General features: G+C 36.1%; 1 protein-coding gene across 1 annotated transcript; it reads left to right on the top strand.

Moving 5' to 3' along the window:
* The first annotated feature begins 1,904 nt into the window (after positions 1 to 1,904).
* On the top strand, positions 1,905 to 18,607 carry LOC129278788 (uncharacterized). Its single transcript, XM_054914925.2, has 5 exons — positions 1,905 to 2,134; positions 5,889 to 5,992; positions 12,168 to 12,357; positions 15,436 to 15,600; positions 16,145 to 18,607. The coding sequence occupies exons 1-5, from the start codon at positions 1,912 to 1,914 to the stop codon at positions 16,282 to 16,284; spliced, it is 822 nt and encodes a 273-aa protein (XP_054770900.2). The 5' UTR covers positions 1,905 to 1,911; the 3' UTR covers positions 16,285 to 18,607.
* Positions 18,608 to 19,242: the final 635 nt, after the last annotated feature.

The following is a 19,242-nucleotide window of genomic DNA, read 5'->3' as shown; positions in this document are numbered from 1 at the left end:
TAAAATAAATCTTACGGCATATACTAATACTTGTGAAAGTTTCATGCTTTAGTCAAAATTTGCACAATTGTTGTGATTTTTGGAGCTAATCCGCTCTACTAATAATAGAAGGCCATCTTTTAATATATAAAAGCCCCGCCCCTCCCCTCCCTTACATGGGTCGCGTTTTTACTTTAGAATAGAAGGGCTTTTCCGCTGTAATCGCAACGGGGATGGAGTCTAGATCTTAGTACAGTAAATGAATTGACAATGCCCGTCAAATGATAATGAACAGGAGGGAGGTATTAATCTAATTTGAAAAGTGATGAACTAGAACAGCAAATAAAGGTCGTTTGTCCAGACTCACAGACGAAACTGCTGTTTTGATTCACCGATTTTCGACAAAGACTGCTTTGTCATGAAGGGCATTTGACAATAGATTGTCTATGTTCTTGAGGCGTCATGCGTGGTTGAAGCGAAAACTTCGTACTAATAGCGACGCCAGAGCCGACAAATACGCGTCTCGTTCATGTCGGCCCAGGATTATTAAAGGTCAAGTCCATCCCAACAAAAAGTTGATTTGAATAAAGAGAGAAAAATCCAACAAGCACAACACTGAAAATTTCATCAAAATCGGATGTAAAATAAAAAAGTTATAACATTTTTAAGTTTCGCTTAATTTCACAAAATAGTTATATGCACATCCTGGTCGGTATGCAAACGAGGGAAGTGATGACATCACTCACTCACTATTTCTTTTGTATTTTATTATATGAAATATGAAATATTTTAATTTCTCATTGTCCTGTGAAAAACAAAGTTTTATTTTGCCTTTAACATGTGGAACTACTATTGTTTAACATTTTATGGTTCAGTCAAGTTGGGCCTTATCTGTAAAAATTGAAATATTGTATAATTCAAACAATTAACAACAATACAAATAGTGAGAGAGGGACATCATCAATTCTCTCATTTGCATGTGACTAAATTGTGCATATAACTATTTTGTGAAAAATAAGCGAAATTTTAAAATGTCTTAACTTTCTTATTTTTCATCCGATTTTGATGAAATTTCAGCATTATGATTCTCCGATTTTTCTCTATTGATTCAAATCAACATGTTTCTGAGGTGGACTTGACCTTTAACAGGCTCGCTCTCTTATAGATTTGGCTCATCTCTCAGCGAAAGGCTTCGGAAGTACTATATTTTCTTCAGCTGCACAGCTTATAAATAAGCTATGAAAAAAATGATGAAAACATATAAAAGGAATCCTTACTTTAATCTCAGACAAGCCCCAATCACGCACATCGTTGCCTATTAATATTCATAAAGCTGAAGCCAGTCAAATCGACTCAGGCAAGGTGCTGTCATATAGGCCAACTCAGCAGTGTGCCTGGAAACCCCTTCAGACGGGAGAAAATGTTTCTGACAAACATTATTTCAAAATGAGGTCAGAGGTACAGAAGCGTTGAAGTGCCGAAATAATGATAAGTGGTTTGTGGCAGCAGAACATTGGATGTACATACCTTTCACCTTTTAAGGTTTGAATTAAAAGCTTGAATTGAAAGTCCTTTGAGCTCTATAATGAAATCATCAAAATTCTAAGTAAGACCAGACTCTGTTCGTACTTTATTTGTAATCGAAGGAATAAGTCACATTCCTGATTTCCAGTGAATTACAATAACGGTGTTTAAATGCTACACGTGAGTCAAATGAACATTAGCAATAGTTAAGGAAAAAACTGAAATGCTGATACAAAACGAATAGTTAATGTCTTGACATCATCATCTCATTTACTCCATACTGTGTCTGTTACGATGCCGATTAAATCTAACGAAATTGTAACAAATTTAGAATGAAATTACATTTGTTCTTACAGCCAATTATGATGATATTGTTTTCTGTTTTGTTTTATCCCTAGGCAAGCAGAGATGAAAGCCACGACTGTTTTTCTTCTGCTGCTTTCATGGGTTGCATTCGGTTCAACTCAGACCTCTTCGACAGTCGGGACATCTCCCGGTACAAGTGATGCGAATACGGTAACTTCGGCTACCGGTTCAACTGGTATGACTACGGCTAACGTCACGGAGCTCGAGACCACCGCTGTCCTTAACTCAACAACAACGCTACAGCCGACTCGTACCACCACTCCAGGTATGTCATGAAATAAAGTGCGATTATTTTGCTTTCATCCACGTCTGATTCCTGAATTCGTTTTTAAGCATAGATAAGGAAACCTTATCCCTATCTCAACCGCCCCCCCTTCTCCCTCTGGTTTAGACGGTACTATACTCAACCATGTCAACTGTAGCCTACTATGCAAACACTCAATGAGAGTGGTTTGAATGTGCAGTTTAAGGTCCTTAATGACTTATTGACTTATATGATTATAGAAGGCCCCTTCTCGTTCAACAAGTTGTATTTGTGCTAGTCTTGTATGAAGACCCACTAGTTGATCGAAGATTCAATCAGGGTCTGTGCGGCCTGCAGACTAGTACTCAACCGCCACTGACCGAGCAACGGTTCAGCGTCGGATCATGACAGTTTATAAAGGTTACCGGTAGGTAACCGTCTTGGCCATTGCGGAGCGTAATGATACAATCATGTTTGAAACTTCCCTTCTAACCTAAACGTCGGCCATACGCTCATTCAAGAGCTTGGTCAGAATCGGTCAATGACGGATGCATAAAATGTTCCAATCGAATGCAACTCCGAACATGAAACACAATTTCATTTTGTACCGTTTTATTTTGTAAGACGCGATTACATATGCAATCAAGTTCTTATTTGAAATTTAATAGAAACTTAATAATTTCATTGACGAATTAAATTTGTTAATGAATGGATGGAAAGAACTTATAACTAAAAAAGTAGCAATTTTGGACTTAAAAAAAGCCATCGACGCGTGCCCCTTGAACAACTCATATCAGAACTACACCAATATGTGTTAAAAACCCGTTGATTAAATTTTTAAGCAACACTGTAAAAACCCGTCACTTTAAACTACTATTGTTTATTTTTTTTGCACAATTGTTTAACCCTTTAAAGAATTGTTAAAATTTTTAACCAATTATCAACACTTTTAAAATCAACTTGTTTAAAATTTTAAACAATAGTTGTTAGATTAATGGGCTTAAACAGCGTTGCTTGATATTTTAATCAACATTTTTTAAGAGGGTTATTTAACTCAGCAAGGTATCCGTTACTTGCAATGGGAGTTCCGCATGTGGCTATAAGGGGACCATTCGTGCTCAATGTATAGGTTATTCGCAAATGATAAATTGCACCGTTGCTCTACTGTTTGAAGTGTTTGTGTTGTAACAAGCTCCGAATTGATCTAGATGTTAATGGATCTCCAAGTGGCAATGTAGCCTCCCAAGCCCCCCCCCCCCCCATTAACTGTGAGAATACGCTAAGAGCATAATTTGATGATCTTAGAAACTCATTATCGGCCAAGTGCCAGTATAACAAACGAAATTCTCAGACCTAATATCAAAGCAATAGCCTGAAGATCTTATTGACGACATATTTTCTGCTAGAGCCAGATGGTAATTAAAAATGTTGCATTGTGTTCAGTGCTTTATAAGAAAGCACAATAATGATGATGATTGATAATTATGGCGGTGGTGATGATGATGATGAGGAGGAGGAGGATAATGATAGTGATGATGAGGATGATGAGGATGATGATGATGATGATAATTGTGATTATGATGGCGTTGGTAATGATGATGAGGATGATGATGATGATGGCGGTGGTGATGATGATGATGATGACGATGATTATGATGATGATGGTGGTAATGATGTTGATGATAATGATGGTGACGATGAAGAAGATGATGATGATAATGATGATCATGGAGGTGGTGATGACGATAATGCTGATGTTGATAATGACAATGATGATGAAGATGATGATGTTGATAATGACGATGATGATGGTGGTGGTGGTGGTGGTGATGATGATGATGATGACGATTATTATGATGATGACGATGGTGGTGGTAATGATGTTGATAAAGATGATGACGATGAAGAAGATGATGACGATAATGCTGATGATGATGATGATGACAATGATGATGAAGATGATGATGTTGATAATGACGATGATGATGATGATGATGGTGGTGGTGGTGGTGATGGTCGTGGTGGTCGTGGTGATGATGAAGATGATGATGATGATAATGGTTTCATTCAATTTTCCTCAACATGCAGGCCCATGGAAATATAGACCTGGTGGTTTTAGACCGCGTGAGCATAAAGCAATCACATTTCAATGTTGGAACGTCGTCAATATCATTTTGAATACAAAAGTAACAATATCACTGTTATATCATGTATTGTTTGTTTAATTTTGCTTTTATTTCTGCATTCAAAAATAATACAATATCAATGTGACATAATGATATACAACATACAAAATAATTCATAAGATAAACAATATAGTAATAATACATAATGAATATACAAAATATTGAAGTGAGCATAATCTTAACTTAATGAACGGAGGAGACCGCCATCGTGAGCGGTTAAGCTTGAAATTGATGGCGGCCTCATAAAAGTTTCGTGACCGAGTGTGATGTTTTACTGATCAAGTGGGTGCAATGCAGGTGCAGGTGCGGGTGCTGTAGGTAGCAGTATAGAGCAAAATAAGAAATTTTAATTGGCGAATGTGGATATTTATTTATCTATGTTAATTTGGAGTATGGGAAGAATAGAATTGAATGATATTTATTTGAAGAGTGGCTTCAACGGAGTACAAGGTAGAACAAGAATTAATTTTGTCAGCAAGATTATTCCAAATGTTTGGACCATGATGTCGAATGGATTCAGAGGTAATTAATAGTTTGGGGTTTGTGAGCTGAAAGTTTATTAACATACTTAAACATAATGATAGCTACTTGAAGAGTATGCAAGTCGGCATTTTTTTTTAAATAAAGGATATGTGTGTCCAAAGTAAAGCCACCCTGTAGAAATGCGAATAACTCTCTTTGTAATTTAAAATTAGAATTCAGCTTTGTAGAACCACAATTAGCCCAAACAACGTTACAGTAGGTTATGTATCGAAGCACTATAATATAATTATACAATAGGAATAAAGTTTTCTGAGGTAAAATATTTTCTAATTTGGAAATTATCCCAATACTTTTTTAAATACTCATAATGATATGATGAAGATACTCATTCAAAAATAAAGCTTGATCGATGATAATCCCTAAAAATCTAGAGTGAGTCTTCGGCTCTAATGGCGTGCCGTCAATCTGTATGTGAATTTGAGTATCAGTAATATGAGAATGATGTTTAAAATGTATGTAATGGGTCTTTTGTGTTCAAGGATAGTTTGTTAGCTTTAAACCACTGTAGTACTTTATTTATTTCATGATTTAATATATTGTTTAAGGAGGTGAGATTTTTATAGGAAAAAAATATATTTGTGTCGTCAGCGAGTAATACAAAAGATAAAATGGATGAAGTTTTAATAATGGCATTGACCTATAGAAGAAATAATAGCGGGCCTAAAATGGAGCCTTGGTGGACACCACATTGACCTAAAAGTGAGTGAGAGTCATTTTCATTAAATGTGACGTATTGCTTTCGATTTCTGAAATAGTCTTTACACCAAAGGTGGGATTGACCTCGCACACCATAATGATTAAGTTTTGAAAGTAAAATAGGTCAATGTGGTGTCCCTCAAGGCTCCATTTTAGGCCCGCTATTATTTATAAAATAAACCAATGACATGTTCTTTGTTAGCAAGTGGGTTTGTAATTTTATTATAAATTCGGATTAAAGCCAAGTTTGGTAACTTTTTTCTAGAGCCATATTGATTAGAATTTAGCAAATTGTGTTTATTGATAAATTTATATCACTTTTAAATGATGGTAATTTTTATTGATTTCAGAACCTACTGCTTGCACTTTCGCTACATGGACTGTTTATGATAATGGAAGTATTTGCATGCGTATGTCCTTTGGTGGATCTATTACATATGAATACAGTGAAAATGTAAGTGTTTTCTCCATAGAGGTATCTTTCATTGATTTGCAATTTTGTCATCACATTTTTCTTTCTAAGAATAAATAAATTAATTTATAAGATATTTGAGATTTATTCCTTTAGTGTTTATTTCATCAATTTCATGTGTTTTTGGTAATATATTTCGTATGCTCTAAATTTTAGGGATATCAACGTTAGTTAAGGCTACTTGCTACTTTGTGTTAGTCCCTTATTATCTTTTTGTCTCCTTTTTGGGGGGTGTATTATGAAGAAATACAATATAATTGAATTCAATTAAATTGAGGGCAGATATATAGTAAACCAAACCTGCTTATAACTTTTCGTTGGAAATGAAAATTTGAATATTTATAAGCTTTCGAAAACTGAAGCCTGGGGGCTTGGGCGTAGCCGTTGATTGCAAGACTTAGCCAATCTGGTCATGAATTAGTATTCATTCCAGTCGGATGGAGAGAAAAACATGACAAAAGGAATATATTCCATAATTATAGCGACCCATCTGTTGCAGTGATCCCAGTCGCTAATTAGGCTTAAACTGCATTAATTGAGGGCTCAGGATTTTAATGGTTTGTCGCTGTCGTTTTTCTTGGCATGGATTGGCCAGTTAAAAAGATTTATAAAACGATCAATATTCATGTAAATTTTTGCATCATCTTTATTTGGATGTTTAACACAAAAGAAAAACAATATGCTCACGATTTTCCCTCATGTAGCTCAGGGCTTCTGCGCTAGGTCCCTCTTTCCTTGATATAATATTGACTAAATTCAATTTGGGAGTAAGTCCATCTCATACCTTTCTAGCAGTCGTTTTCATGTTCTTATCTTCTTCTTTTTTTATTTATCATAATGTCTAGAACATTTTCTAAATGCCGCATCCACCAAATATATCCAGTTAAACCAATTGTGTAAATCAAAAGTAATGTCTCATCACAATATTTATCAATATCAATTAATCAACTAATGAGTTAATCCACCATCCAATCAATCAATACAATTAACCAATCAATCAACTAACCAATCAGTCAATCAACTAACAAATCAACTTACCAATCAGTCAATCAACCAACCAATCAATCAATCAACTAACCAATCAGTCACTCAACCAAACAACCAACCAATCAATCAATCAACCAACCAACCAACCAATCAAACAACCAACTAACCAATTAATAAATCAATCAATCAACCAATTAAATCAATCAACCAATTAATCAACCAATCAATCAATCAACCAACCAATCAAACAACCAACTAACCAATTAATTAATCAACCAATAAATCAATCCCCATCCAACCAACTAATCAACCATCCACCAATATTTTAATCAACCAACCATTCAATCAAAAAACCATAAAATCAATCAACCAATCAATCAACCAACCATTCAATCAATCAACCAATCACTCAGTTAATCAATCAATCAATCTATCTGTCTATCTATCTATCTATCAACCAAACAACTAATCAATCAATCAATCAATCAATCAACCAATCAATCAATCAATCAAACAACCAATTAATCAATCAACCAACCAATCAATCAATCAATCAACCAACCAATCAAACAACCAACTAACCGATTAATCAGTCAACCAATAAATCAATCCCCATCCAACCAACTAATCAACCATCCAATCAATATTTTAATCAACCAACTATTCAATCAAAAAACCATAAAACCAATCAACCAATCAATCAACCAGTCATTCAATCAATCAACCAATCACTCAATTAGTCAAACAATCAATCTATCTATCTGTTTATCTATCTATCTATCAACCAAACAACCAATCAATCAATCAACCAACCAATCAATCAACCAAACAACCAATCGTTCAACCAATCAATCAATCAACCAATCAATCAAACAACCAATTGTTCAACCAATCAATCAAACAACCAATCAACCAACCATTCAATCAATCAACCAATTACTCAATTAATCAATCAATCTATCTATCTGTCTATCTATCTATCTATATATCTATCAACCAAACAACCAATCAATCAATCAATCAACCAATCAATCAAATAACTAACCAATCAACCAACCAATCAATCCTTCAATAAATCAACCATCCAACCAATCAATCAACCAACCAACCAGCCAACCAGCCAACCAGCCAACCAAATAATTCCTTAACGCTTTGATAAGAACGCCTAATATGAGTGTTATGTTTATATTAAAGTCAAATTGAAGGTGAATTTTTTTGAGAATTTTCATTTCATAAACGCTCATTCTCCAGCTCACGTTGCCATACATTTTCCTTTTGAAAATAATGCATTGCATCGTGATGCCATAATCATGTTTTTAAATCTGATTTTGATGAGATTGTTACTGTTATGCTTGTTTGAAAACTTGATAATTCAAGCAATTATCCATATATTATGAAAGCTCATGAGGGTGATCACGATATATTTTTAAATTCAGTTTAGAGTAAGTATTGTATTAGATTGAAGGTTATGATTGTTGCTGAAGATGATTTCCAGCGGCGCACACCCTTGTTTTGGTTCGACACTTCACTCGTGATTAGGTGAGCTTTCGTGCTAAAATTACCTTAATACGTTTCCGCCCTGGGCCCCAGGCTGTAAAAGGCTTCATATGCAATACAAGAACTGCGTTATTATAAGTATTATCATTATATTCACTGTAGTAATAATAGCAGTATTGGTAATATTATTACTATTGTTATCATTGTTATCATCATTGTTATTATTATTATTATCATTATTATTATTATTATGATTATCATTATGATCATCATCATTATTATCATTGTTTTATTACTATCATTATCATCGGATGTTGCAGATTAAACTGCATAATATCATTGAAAGTTACACCATTTGTACACTTCACTTGCTTAGTAATTATACATTGTAATGCAAGGAGCCCACTGTTCCCGCCAATGCAAAGCTGCTGCACATGGCGCCCAGTGTCGCCAATAAGATGCCTAGTGGCATGCAGTGCATGACTCAAACGGTTTATTTCCAACTCGTTACTCGTCTAATGCCAATTCGTCCAATTGCAAACTCATCTACTACCATTTGGTCTATCATCAGTTCGTCTACTCACCACATGGTCTACTTTCATTTAGTCTAATGCCATTCCGTCTAATAACCAGTTGGTCCAATAGCCATTTAGTCCATATACCATTTGGTCTAATTAACTAAAGTGTTAATTGTGCAAAATGAATGAAAAGAAAATGTGTATTAGACCAACTGGTTATTAGACGAAATGGTAATAGACAAAATGGTGATTAGACGAAGTGTTGCTTGAACCAAATGGTTATTGGACCAAATGGTTACTAGAAGAAATGTTGATGGACGGAATGGCACTGCAGTAAATGAAGGTTGACCATGTGGTGAGTGGACGAGTTGGCAGTGCACGAATTGGCAATTTACAGACTCAAACTGCCTCCCAACTGGTGCATATAGTGGCGCGTGACGGCGCCAAAAAAAAATATTTTGCTCGACGAAAATTTCATAATGTTCGAAATTTTCGTGGGCCAAATCCACCTGGTCTTCTATCAGTTTTGTCTAATTTACATTTGTCTACACTATACGTGGTCTAAAACCCACTTAGTCTAATTATCAGATAGTCTAATGCCCAGTTTGTTTACCTTTCACCGGGTATAGACCTATCTTCTTTTTTTTACTTTGTCACACAAAAATTTGGTTCAGACATTCATCTACTCGCATAGACAAGGTCAAGGTTGTGTTAGACCAACTGGACTAGACGCAATTGCACATGTTTTGGATGGGTTTTTAGAACTTTTTTTTTTGTAGACGAACTGGTTGCAGACGAACCAGGAGGCCGGGAGACCGTATAGGATAAGACGAAACGGAAAGAAGACGTATATAAGCGGGTGCACATAGACCAAGTGGCATTTATTATTTTATTTCCAGGCAAAAGACAACGAGAATATGTACAAGAGGAATAAATTACCACCGACTAGTGCCTGAGGATGACTAAAAGAAAAACTGGTTTCTGTTATGAAGCTCTCCTCACTAGTCGGGGCTTACAAATATACAAAAATAAAATCGGTATAAAATGGCAATATATGTTTAAATGCATTACTTATTAAAACAAAGAACTTAATAGTAAAGAGTGTTTGTTTCCATGTGCAACTATAATATCCAGTCAATATGAAATGTTCATGTACTAGTATTTAAATAAACAACGTTATGCTATTATCAGATAGTAAAGCCTGAGGAGATGGAGTTGCATATAATGTGAGAACTTAAATGTTACCGTAATCAGAGAATACGCAATATAATCGAACGTGACAACAATGATCATGCTACAAAGTAACACAACAGTAAAACAACAGTAAATTTTACCGGATGATGAGAAAGCTGATAATATTATCATAATTATTGTTTCTATTCTTTTTCTTTGTGATTTTGTACGAACAATTTCTTGTTTTTATCGATATAAATGTACAGAAACCAAAAACGCAATTTTTATCTATAACATGTTCAAGAATGAAATGAGAGCAGAAATATTTCAAATTGTATCACAATGTAGGTCGAATATGGTTGCGTAAACTGAACACATATTCGGAGAAAACAAACTTTTAAATTCTCCCCCTTTTATATAAAATCATTCACATCCTTCAAGACAATAATTAGCAGGGATTTTCCATGGTAAGAGTGTTTGTAATTTCTAACATTATAGCTGGCTAAGTAGCAGAAGTGGCTATTAGCGACTACGAAACCTCGTAGAAAATGAGAATGTTTGTTATAATTCGTTTTTAAAAACAATTTCCATCTCACTTGATGACAAGGTTTACAATGCACCTTAAAAGGTTTTCAAGGAAAAAATCCATCTGTTTGACCTGCAAATGCGTAAATGTTTGAAGAAAATAATAATGTACAAAAATCCGCACGTGCTGCACGTTTTATCAGTCGTGCGGTCGCGTAGAGGCGCCAGAATGATTGACAGGGGGGGGGGGGATATCGATGACCTAATTATAATGGGCGGAAATCCCAGGGGGACGCGTCCCCCTACCAAAAATAGAAGGGGGACACAAAATAAAAAGTCCCCCTACTATTTATGGTATTTTATGATGGAGAAAAATACATCATTCACAATGCCTAATATATTATTTTGGACTAAATGACCTTACATTTTGGGTGAAAATCTTTTCTTTTTGTTGATGTTGTCTTTTTTTTTTTGCTTGTCAATTTTTCTAGCCCCTAGTCCCCCTACATTTGGGACAGATTTCCGCTCATGCTAATTATGATCATGATTTTATATTTTCGGTTGAATAACAAGTGTAACATTGGGTATCTCTCGATTTTATACCCTTTTTGCTTCTTTGCTCCATTTTCTCCCTCTTTCTTGAATCTTCTCCTAAGAGGAGGGCGCCCCCCCCCCCCGGCCCACCTGTGATTCGTGGCGCCGCTCTGCGTCATACACGGATGACTGTGTAACGAAAATAGCAAGAATTGTTTTTTTTTATCAGTAGTATATAGGCCTATGCTTGAAAAAAAAAACAATGATAATAATAATAATCTGCTGAGTTTTTAGGTTAATCTGGCCTGGTAGAAAGAAGGAGCACCACACCGACAACCCCCTCCCCCCGAACGGTCACTTAGACTTCTGCTGAAAAAAACCTCTTGTTTTTGATCGAGAAAATTTAGGTGATCCGATATACTTCCGATGTACACACTTAAAAAAGGTTGAACCTTGCACCTAACACGTGCTGGCTACACATTTTTGTATACAAGATAATTAATTATCTTACATCGTAAAAGGTACAAAATACACGGGGTTTTTTCCACCCCGAAAATGTATGTTTGCACCCTAACAGATATACTTCTGCACCTTTCAGACCGAGTTCCTTTTTTTTTCTTCATTAAAATGGTGCTAATTCATAAAGGGTAAAATACTGCACCCAAGTCTCTTAATGTACCTAATGGCATCCCTAAAGGTACAGAAAACTTTTAGGATGAAAATTGCACCGAAAAGAAGAGCTCTGAGTAATTCATTTGAAGACTAATTTCACATACTCTTGATCACTGTCGATATTTAGTGTCTTTTGTTGGGTTTTTTTTTTGGGGGGGGGGTGGTAACTAATTTTTTTTAATTCCATGTATTTATTCTTTGAAAATAAACATTTTCTCTTTCCTCTCCCTCTGTTTTATCCATCCACTTAGAATGAAACAACAGTGGACATACCAAAAGAAGCAACCTCTCGCAATTCAAGTTGCACTGAAAATAGTTCTATATTCGTGATGTCTTTTCCTTCCGATGATGATATCTGGCAGCTCCAACTTCACTTCGACATAGAGGGCAGCAAATATCATTTAGAGAAAGTCGCGTTTGATTTGATGACAATGGAAGGTGGTAGGTAACAGAGGAATAATTATTAGTACAGTCAAACCGGGTGGATGTTTCACAAAGCTATATTCGTAATAAGTAAAGGCTCGGTCACAAATGCCATTATGAACTGCAACGAACGCCTTACGAACAATTTTTAGTAAGATCTTCTCATGAAGGCCGTATGAAACCAGCGTTCGCAGACCGTTCGTAAGTTTGGCCGTGTCCAAGACTTTTTGTTAATCTCGTACGAAACCCTCTCTTCGTAAGGCGGCCGTAAGAACGTCGTGAGAACATCGTAAGAACCATCACGCTAGATTTTTTTTGGGGGGAGGTCAATAGACAGTTCTAGAAGCCTTTAATTCTTACGATGGTCGTAAGAAGGCCTTAAGTTGTTCGTAGATATTCGTACGGCGCTCTTACGGACGACTCTTGGCGTTTGCAAGGCGTTCGTAATGGATTCGTAAGGGCTACTTTGGATTTTTATGGGATGTGAAGCCAAACGCGCATAGTTCAATCTTCACTCTGCTCGTGGTGATCAACAAAGAAGCATCTCCTGTCGAAGAAATATGCAGCCAAAAAGGAAATCTCTCAAAGGGAAAAGGGCGATAGGGAAGAAAAAAATTAGGAAGAAGGAGCGAAAGGAGGAGAGCTGCAGCAACAGCCTCTTCATCAAGAGTTGATGGACATTGGAAGTGACTAGGAGGTGGTGGTGGAACATGACGAGGTCGAGCAAGACGAGGGAGAACCATCAAGACGACAGGGTGATAGTGATAAAGATGAGGTAACGGGAAAGCCAAAGAAAGAGAAATGTGACTTTGATGCCACCGCACAACAAAATCTCGATGATTTTTTCGGTGATAATGATCAAGCGTATTCCTTACAATCCGACAAAATATACACAAATTCGTAAAATCGTCGAACGAATGACTTGAGAGTGCCGTGAGTTGCATGTACGAATATCTTGCGAAAACAGAAATCGTAAGATCTGACGAAAGAATAACTCAAGGCATTCTTACGAAAAACGTATGAATTCTAGGGCCATAAAATTGCCGAAAATTATTTCGTTTCTCAAGAAGGTCTTAAGATGTTTTTAGGAATTAAACGGCGTTCATACGGAATTCGCAAGAGGGCCGTAAGAATCGATGGCCTATCTACGAATGTCTACGAACTCCAGAATTCGTATGAACGGTGAGATTCGTACGAACGCATCGCACCGTAGCTTTAGGATTGACTTAGTTACATGTCCGAATGACTGGTCATCCTTTCACTGTAAAAATACCGGTGTTAATTTAACACCAGCTCAGTATCTATAAAGGAAAACAACAGAGAAGTGTTGAAGCAACTCCAGTTCGGCTTTAAGCTAATACCATATAAACAACATGAATCAGTGTTAAACCAATATCGGTTTAATTCTTTACTGGTGTTGTTTCAACACTTCCCTGGTGCCGACATAGATACCAGGCTAGTGTTAAATCAGCACCGGTATTTTTTTTTTCATTAACAACAATGAAAAAACCATAAGATCATGATCACCAGTCGTTCGTAAATTCGCTCATAACTTACGAACAGCTTATAAAACACCCGCCTACTCTATAGCAGCCACCTGTATAGAAGGACCACACTGCCAAAACACTGGTGTTGATTTAACACCAGTTCGATTTATGTATTGGTATACACCTGGGAAGTGTTGAAACAACACCAGATAAGAATCAAACCGATAATGGTTTAACATTGATTACACTGTATAAAATATTGGGTAAAATTTTAACCAGCACGAGGGTAATTATAAAATTGTGTCCGAACAAGTTTGGGCAGCGTTTTACCCAATGCGGGAAGCATTGTCCAGTAAGGTTAAAAGTAATTACTTTAGAATGGGCAAAATTTTCATCACACTGTATAAATAAAAATGCCCTAAAGAAATGCCCAATGTTGTTTTGACACATAATTACCCACATGGAGCATTTTTACCCAATATGGTTTAGAGTGTAGTGTTGTTTAAATGCCTATCAGGGGAATGTTTCATCAACATTTTCATCCGACAAGTTGTCAGATCTGACATCTTTCTCTGATGTTGATTGGCTGAGAGGTACTGTTACTATGGTAACTGTCGGATAAAATGGGACTTGTCGGATAAAACGTCCGACAAGTCCTTTCATGAAACGCCCCCCAGGTGTTAGTCTAAAGCCGAAGTCATGACTGTTTTCAACACCTCTCTGGTGTTTTCAGATAGAGATACCGAGCTGGTGTTAAATTAACACCAGTATCTTTGCAGTGCACCTGTCCATAAAGACTACAATTTTGGTTTCCATTGAATGATTTATTTCATTGAAACCTAAATTACATGTCCAACTGCTCATAAAGACCAATTCTCTTGTCTCCCATGGGTGGTCCTTATATGCTGGTTTCATTGATGCACTCTTAAAACAGTTGGACAAAAAATTCCAACTTTTGACCAACCCTAGGCAACATACTGACCACACAATTATTGGTTAAAATCTGTCCAAATTGGGTAATAAAAACTAATAATTAAGTAATAAATTTGCACAATTGGATAATAATTGCCCAGAATATATATGCATTTTTACCAACATACTTTAACCAAACACAGTAGACATTATGTTGCCCAACATTTTAAGTGTGTGTAGAGAAATGAGTATACACTCTTTAATAGGAGAATATGTTTACAACACAGTAAACTTGCTGTTTAATAGCACAAAGCTGTTTACCTATGAACCTTACAGTTGTTGTTTAAACGGTTATATTTAATTCTTAAATTGACAGTGGAGTCATGATAAGTCAACAAGTCTCGAGTCAACGACATTTATTCAGATGTTTAGGATTATAGTTTAGAGCTCAAATATCTCCGTAACTTCTTCAATTAAGAACATCGAAAATGTTTTATTTAGCCATTTCTAGATCAAATTTGCTAAAAAAAAACGGTAAATAAATATATATCATAAATTAGTAATAAGTAACGCACTATCGTATTATGGGCTCAGATTAATTCCATCTAAATTACCAGACACCCTCTCCCGTGATGACTTCCTCTTAAAATGTGCTTGATTGATATCTTATTTTTCAAATCGTTTTATTTTTCAATAGAAATCATCGATACTCTGAATGTTACAGGGGAATTTTTCTCTGTACCTCTTGGGGAGCATTATGTGTGTGATAGGTTATCGTTTGATCTCGACACTGCTATGATAGAGCTATCTTCGCCCCTCTTCCAACCATTTGTCGAACACACTACGGATGGCTGCGGTCACGGTAAGCAATTTTAAGAGATACTCTCCAAATTGAAGAGAAAGAGGGACAACATTTTCAACAACAAAATATTGTTTTCCATTATAATTTTAATCACACTAAAATCCTGTTTGTCATGATGCATTGATTTGTTATAATATGCATCAACCGTGCATGCAATCAGCCCCCCCCCCCCCCAAAAAAAAGTGTTCCGCTATGGCTCTTTCGATTTGTAAAACGGATATTTTGTCTCGAATGTATAGATACAGTTGTATATACCACAGATAGAGTAATATCAAATATGATTGAAGTCATCGCTGGGCCTTGCCCCCTGTCCCCCCTCTCTCTCTCTTTCTCTCCCCTTTCCCACTCGTTTCCACTCTCTCTCTCTCATTCCCCCACCCCTTTTCTCCATCTTTCTCCCCCATCGTAGTCATTTATTATAATCTTAATAATCTCTATAACTCATTATATCTCTCTTTCCCCCCATTCCTGCTCCCCTTCACTCCTTGATTCATCTCCTACCCCCTCCCCCCTCCCGATACGTACTACCTTCTTCTAATTTCAGCTCATGAGTGTGATGATGATGATCCAAACGTTGGCCTCATCGTTGGTTGTTGTATCGCGGGAGTTGCAGCGGTGGTTGTAGGGGGAATCATAGTCTATCTTATCAAGAACCGCAAGAAGGATAGCTACGATAACATATAAGTTCTATATTTCAGTTTTATTTCTGTTCTCGAAGATAAATACCAACAAATCAGTATGAGCAGATGAACATTTGAAAACATTTGCCAATATGATTTTACTTAATTTCTCAAACAAGACATTAAGTTGGTAAAGATCAATGAAATCAACTTTTATCACTAAAGAAAAAACGAACGTTAAAAAGTCATCATCGTGATTATAAACGATCAACATTGAGATTATGTCGACTGGCGGATCTTCCTTTCTTGTCGTAAATTGTATACACCACAAAGTTCATTGGCGATGGGCTAGTGCGAAAGAAAGGTTCACCAGTCGTTCTTAAAGTCGCTCTTGAATTTCGAACTCTATATGACCCCCCCCCCCCTATAATGATTCAAAGTAATTTGCATGTTAACTTGGTCATTTGCATTCTTTTTTTTTCTTCAACCAACACAGATGAACTTCCACGGTCGTATACATGTATATATTTGGAAGTTTCTTTAATATGAAGGTAATGATATATCCATCGACCATAATTATTAGCAATAAAGAAAGAAATGCTTAAAATCCATTTTGCATACAGTTGTTATGTCATACAAGCCTCTGGTAAGCCTACACGTTGTCAAGAATAACATTTAGTGCAAACTTATATGTACAAAATTTGAATATCTTAATTAATTAACAAGCCTATGAAATAGCGCAGTATTATGTAGGTTATGTGCAAATTATTGAATTGACATTATAAAGTCACTGGTTTTGTTTTTCTTTGTATAAAAGTTTCTGTTCCAAACGTGGTTTCTCTCGCCAATGAATACGTATTTAGCTCATTCTTAAAGACATAAATAATTCATGCAGAATATTAATATTGTGACCACCATTTTAACGGTTATTTTTGTTTTTATTTTGACGGTAAATCGCTGTCAAATTGCTGCACGACTTTCCACCGTAAACTTTACAGCTTATCGTTAAAGGGATGGTGCGGGCTGAAAATATTTATATCTAATTGAATAGAGAAAAATTCACAGAGCAAAATGCTGAAAATTTCATCAAAATCGGATAACAAATAACAAAGTTATTGAATTTTAAAGTTCATCAATATTTTGTGAAAACAGTTATATGCACATCGTCATGAATATTCATTAGGTGGGCTGATGATGTCACATCCCCACTTTCCTTTTTCTTATGTTATTACGTGAAATCATAAATGTTTAAATTTTGTAAATGATGTGTCTCCATTATGATGAAATAAGTTGCGGCAATAAATATAAATAACTAATGCACTTAATCAGTTGTCAATCCAATTGTTTTAGTTCTTGGTAGAATTTTTTTGAATAAACCTAATTTCATATAAGAAAAGACAAAAGAACAAGTGGGGATATGACACCCACCTAATGAATATTCATAAAGACCTGTCTAGAACTGTTTCACCGGAATAATGCAAATCTTTGAAATTCAATAACTTTGTTATTTGTTATCTGATTTTGATCAAATTTTCAGCATTTTGCTTTGTGAATTTTACTCTATTTATTGAGATATAAATATTTCCAGCCTGGACCATCCCTATAAAAAACACTGGGAGCTTTTACAATGATTTCACCGTCAATTTGAGTCTCTCGTAAATTTTACGTTATTTTCACCGTAAACTCGGTCCGAAAAAATCACGGTTTACACGTAAAATCTCGCAGAATTTTTTTCACAATGTAATGACTTATGGCGGTTTGTAGTCGATTTTGCGGGTGAGACCGAGATACCGTTTGCCACGTTATCCGTATGATGAATTCATCTTTCATCAAATATAAATCATACCTTTTACATGTTACATGCCTTATTTTTGTACAGGTTTGCAATATGCTTAAATTGCATTCCATTATATTCTAAAATCATTAAGTTAATGATATATGCAGGGGCGGATCCAGGATTTTCAAAAAGGGGGGCACATTTTCCCCAAGAAAATAAAATGACAAGCAAAAAAAAAAAGAAAAAGGTTTTCATCCAAAATTTAAAACATTTCGTCCACGAAAATGTTGACAAAGGTTTTCAACCAAAATTTAAGGTCATTTACGGAAAATTTGACAACCAAAGTGGATATAATATAACAATCGTCGGTTATATCAGTGTAGATCAAGTTTAGTTCACTGTATTTCGTTCATATTAGGTTCGTTAGTTTTAAACTATAATGTCATCTTAGGTGGTTTACATTTTTTTTAATAATGTATATATCAGATGGAAATGTTCTACGCTAGTAATATTAATGTAGACGAGGTTTAGTCCAATGTATGAATGTATGATTGGGCAATTGTGTTGTGCAAAGGTAACGGTACATTAAATCGCCAAATGTGAAATGACATACATATACCAGAGTTTTTGTTTCTTTCATCCTGTCTGCTTGTGGCTAATGCATTTATGCATACGTCTCAATCTCATGACTGTACAGGTATATCTTTGATCAAAAGTTTATAAATAGTCTGATGATATGCCGTAATCCAAATACGACAGCGACAATGATGCCGACGGTGATTAAGGCAACTAAAACCAAACAACACGCAATCGTCTGGAAATACGACCTATTGAACATTATAAAGGGCGACATCGTATCTGAGCGATGGCGGCACGAACAACAATGACATCGTGCATCGGGCTCCCACTCGAACCCGGTTGAATTGAAGTCCGTTTCGTCTACCTCTTTGGCAGCTTTCGGCAGGCTGGAGTCCGTTTCGCCCACACCATCGGCAGATTTCGGTGAAGTGGAGTCGGTTTCGTCCACACGCTCGGCAGATTCAGGCAGACTGGGGTTTGTTTCGTCCACACTCTCGGCAGATTTCGACAGACAGAAGTCTGCTTTCTCCAGAACCTCGGCAGATGTCGCCGCATTGAAATCCATTCCATTCAAATCTTCGGTAATTTTCGACAGACAGAAGTCCGTTTCATCCACACCCTCGAAAGATTTCGGCATACCGGAGTCCTTTTCATCAACACCCTCGG

Source organism: Lytechinus pictus, chromosome 16 (assembly GCF_037042905.1).
Source record: "Lytechinus pictus isolate F3 Inbred chromosome 16, Lp3.0, whole genome shotgun sequence".
NCBI classification, from domain to species: Eukaryota; Metazoa; Echinodermata; class Echinoidea; order Temnopleuroida; family Toxopneustidae; genus Lytechinus; species Lytechinus pictus.
The sequence above is the reverse complement of the archived record's forward strand: the minus strand, read 5'-3'. Positions and strand labels throughout refer to the sequence as shown.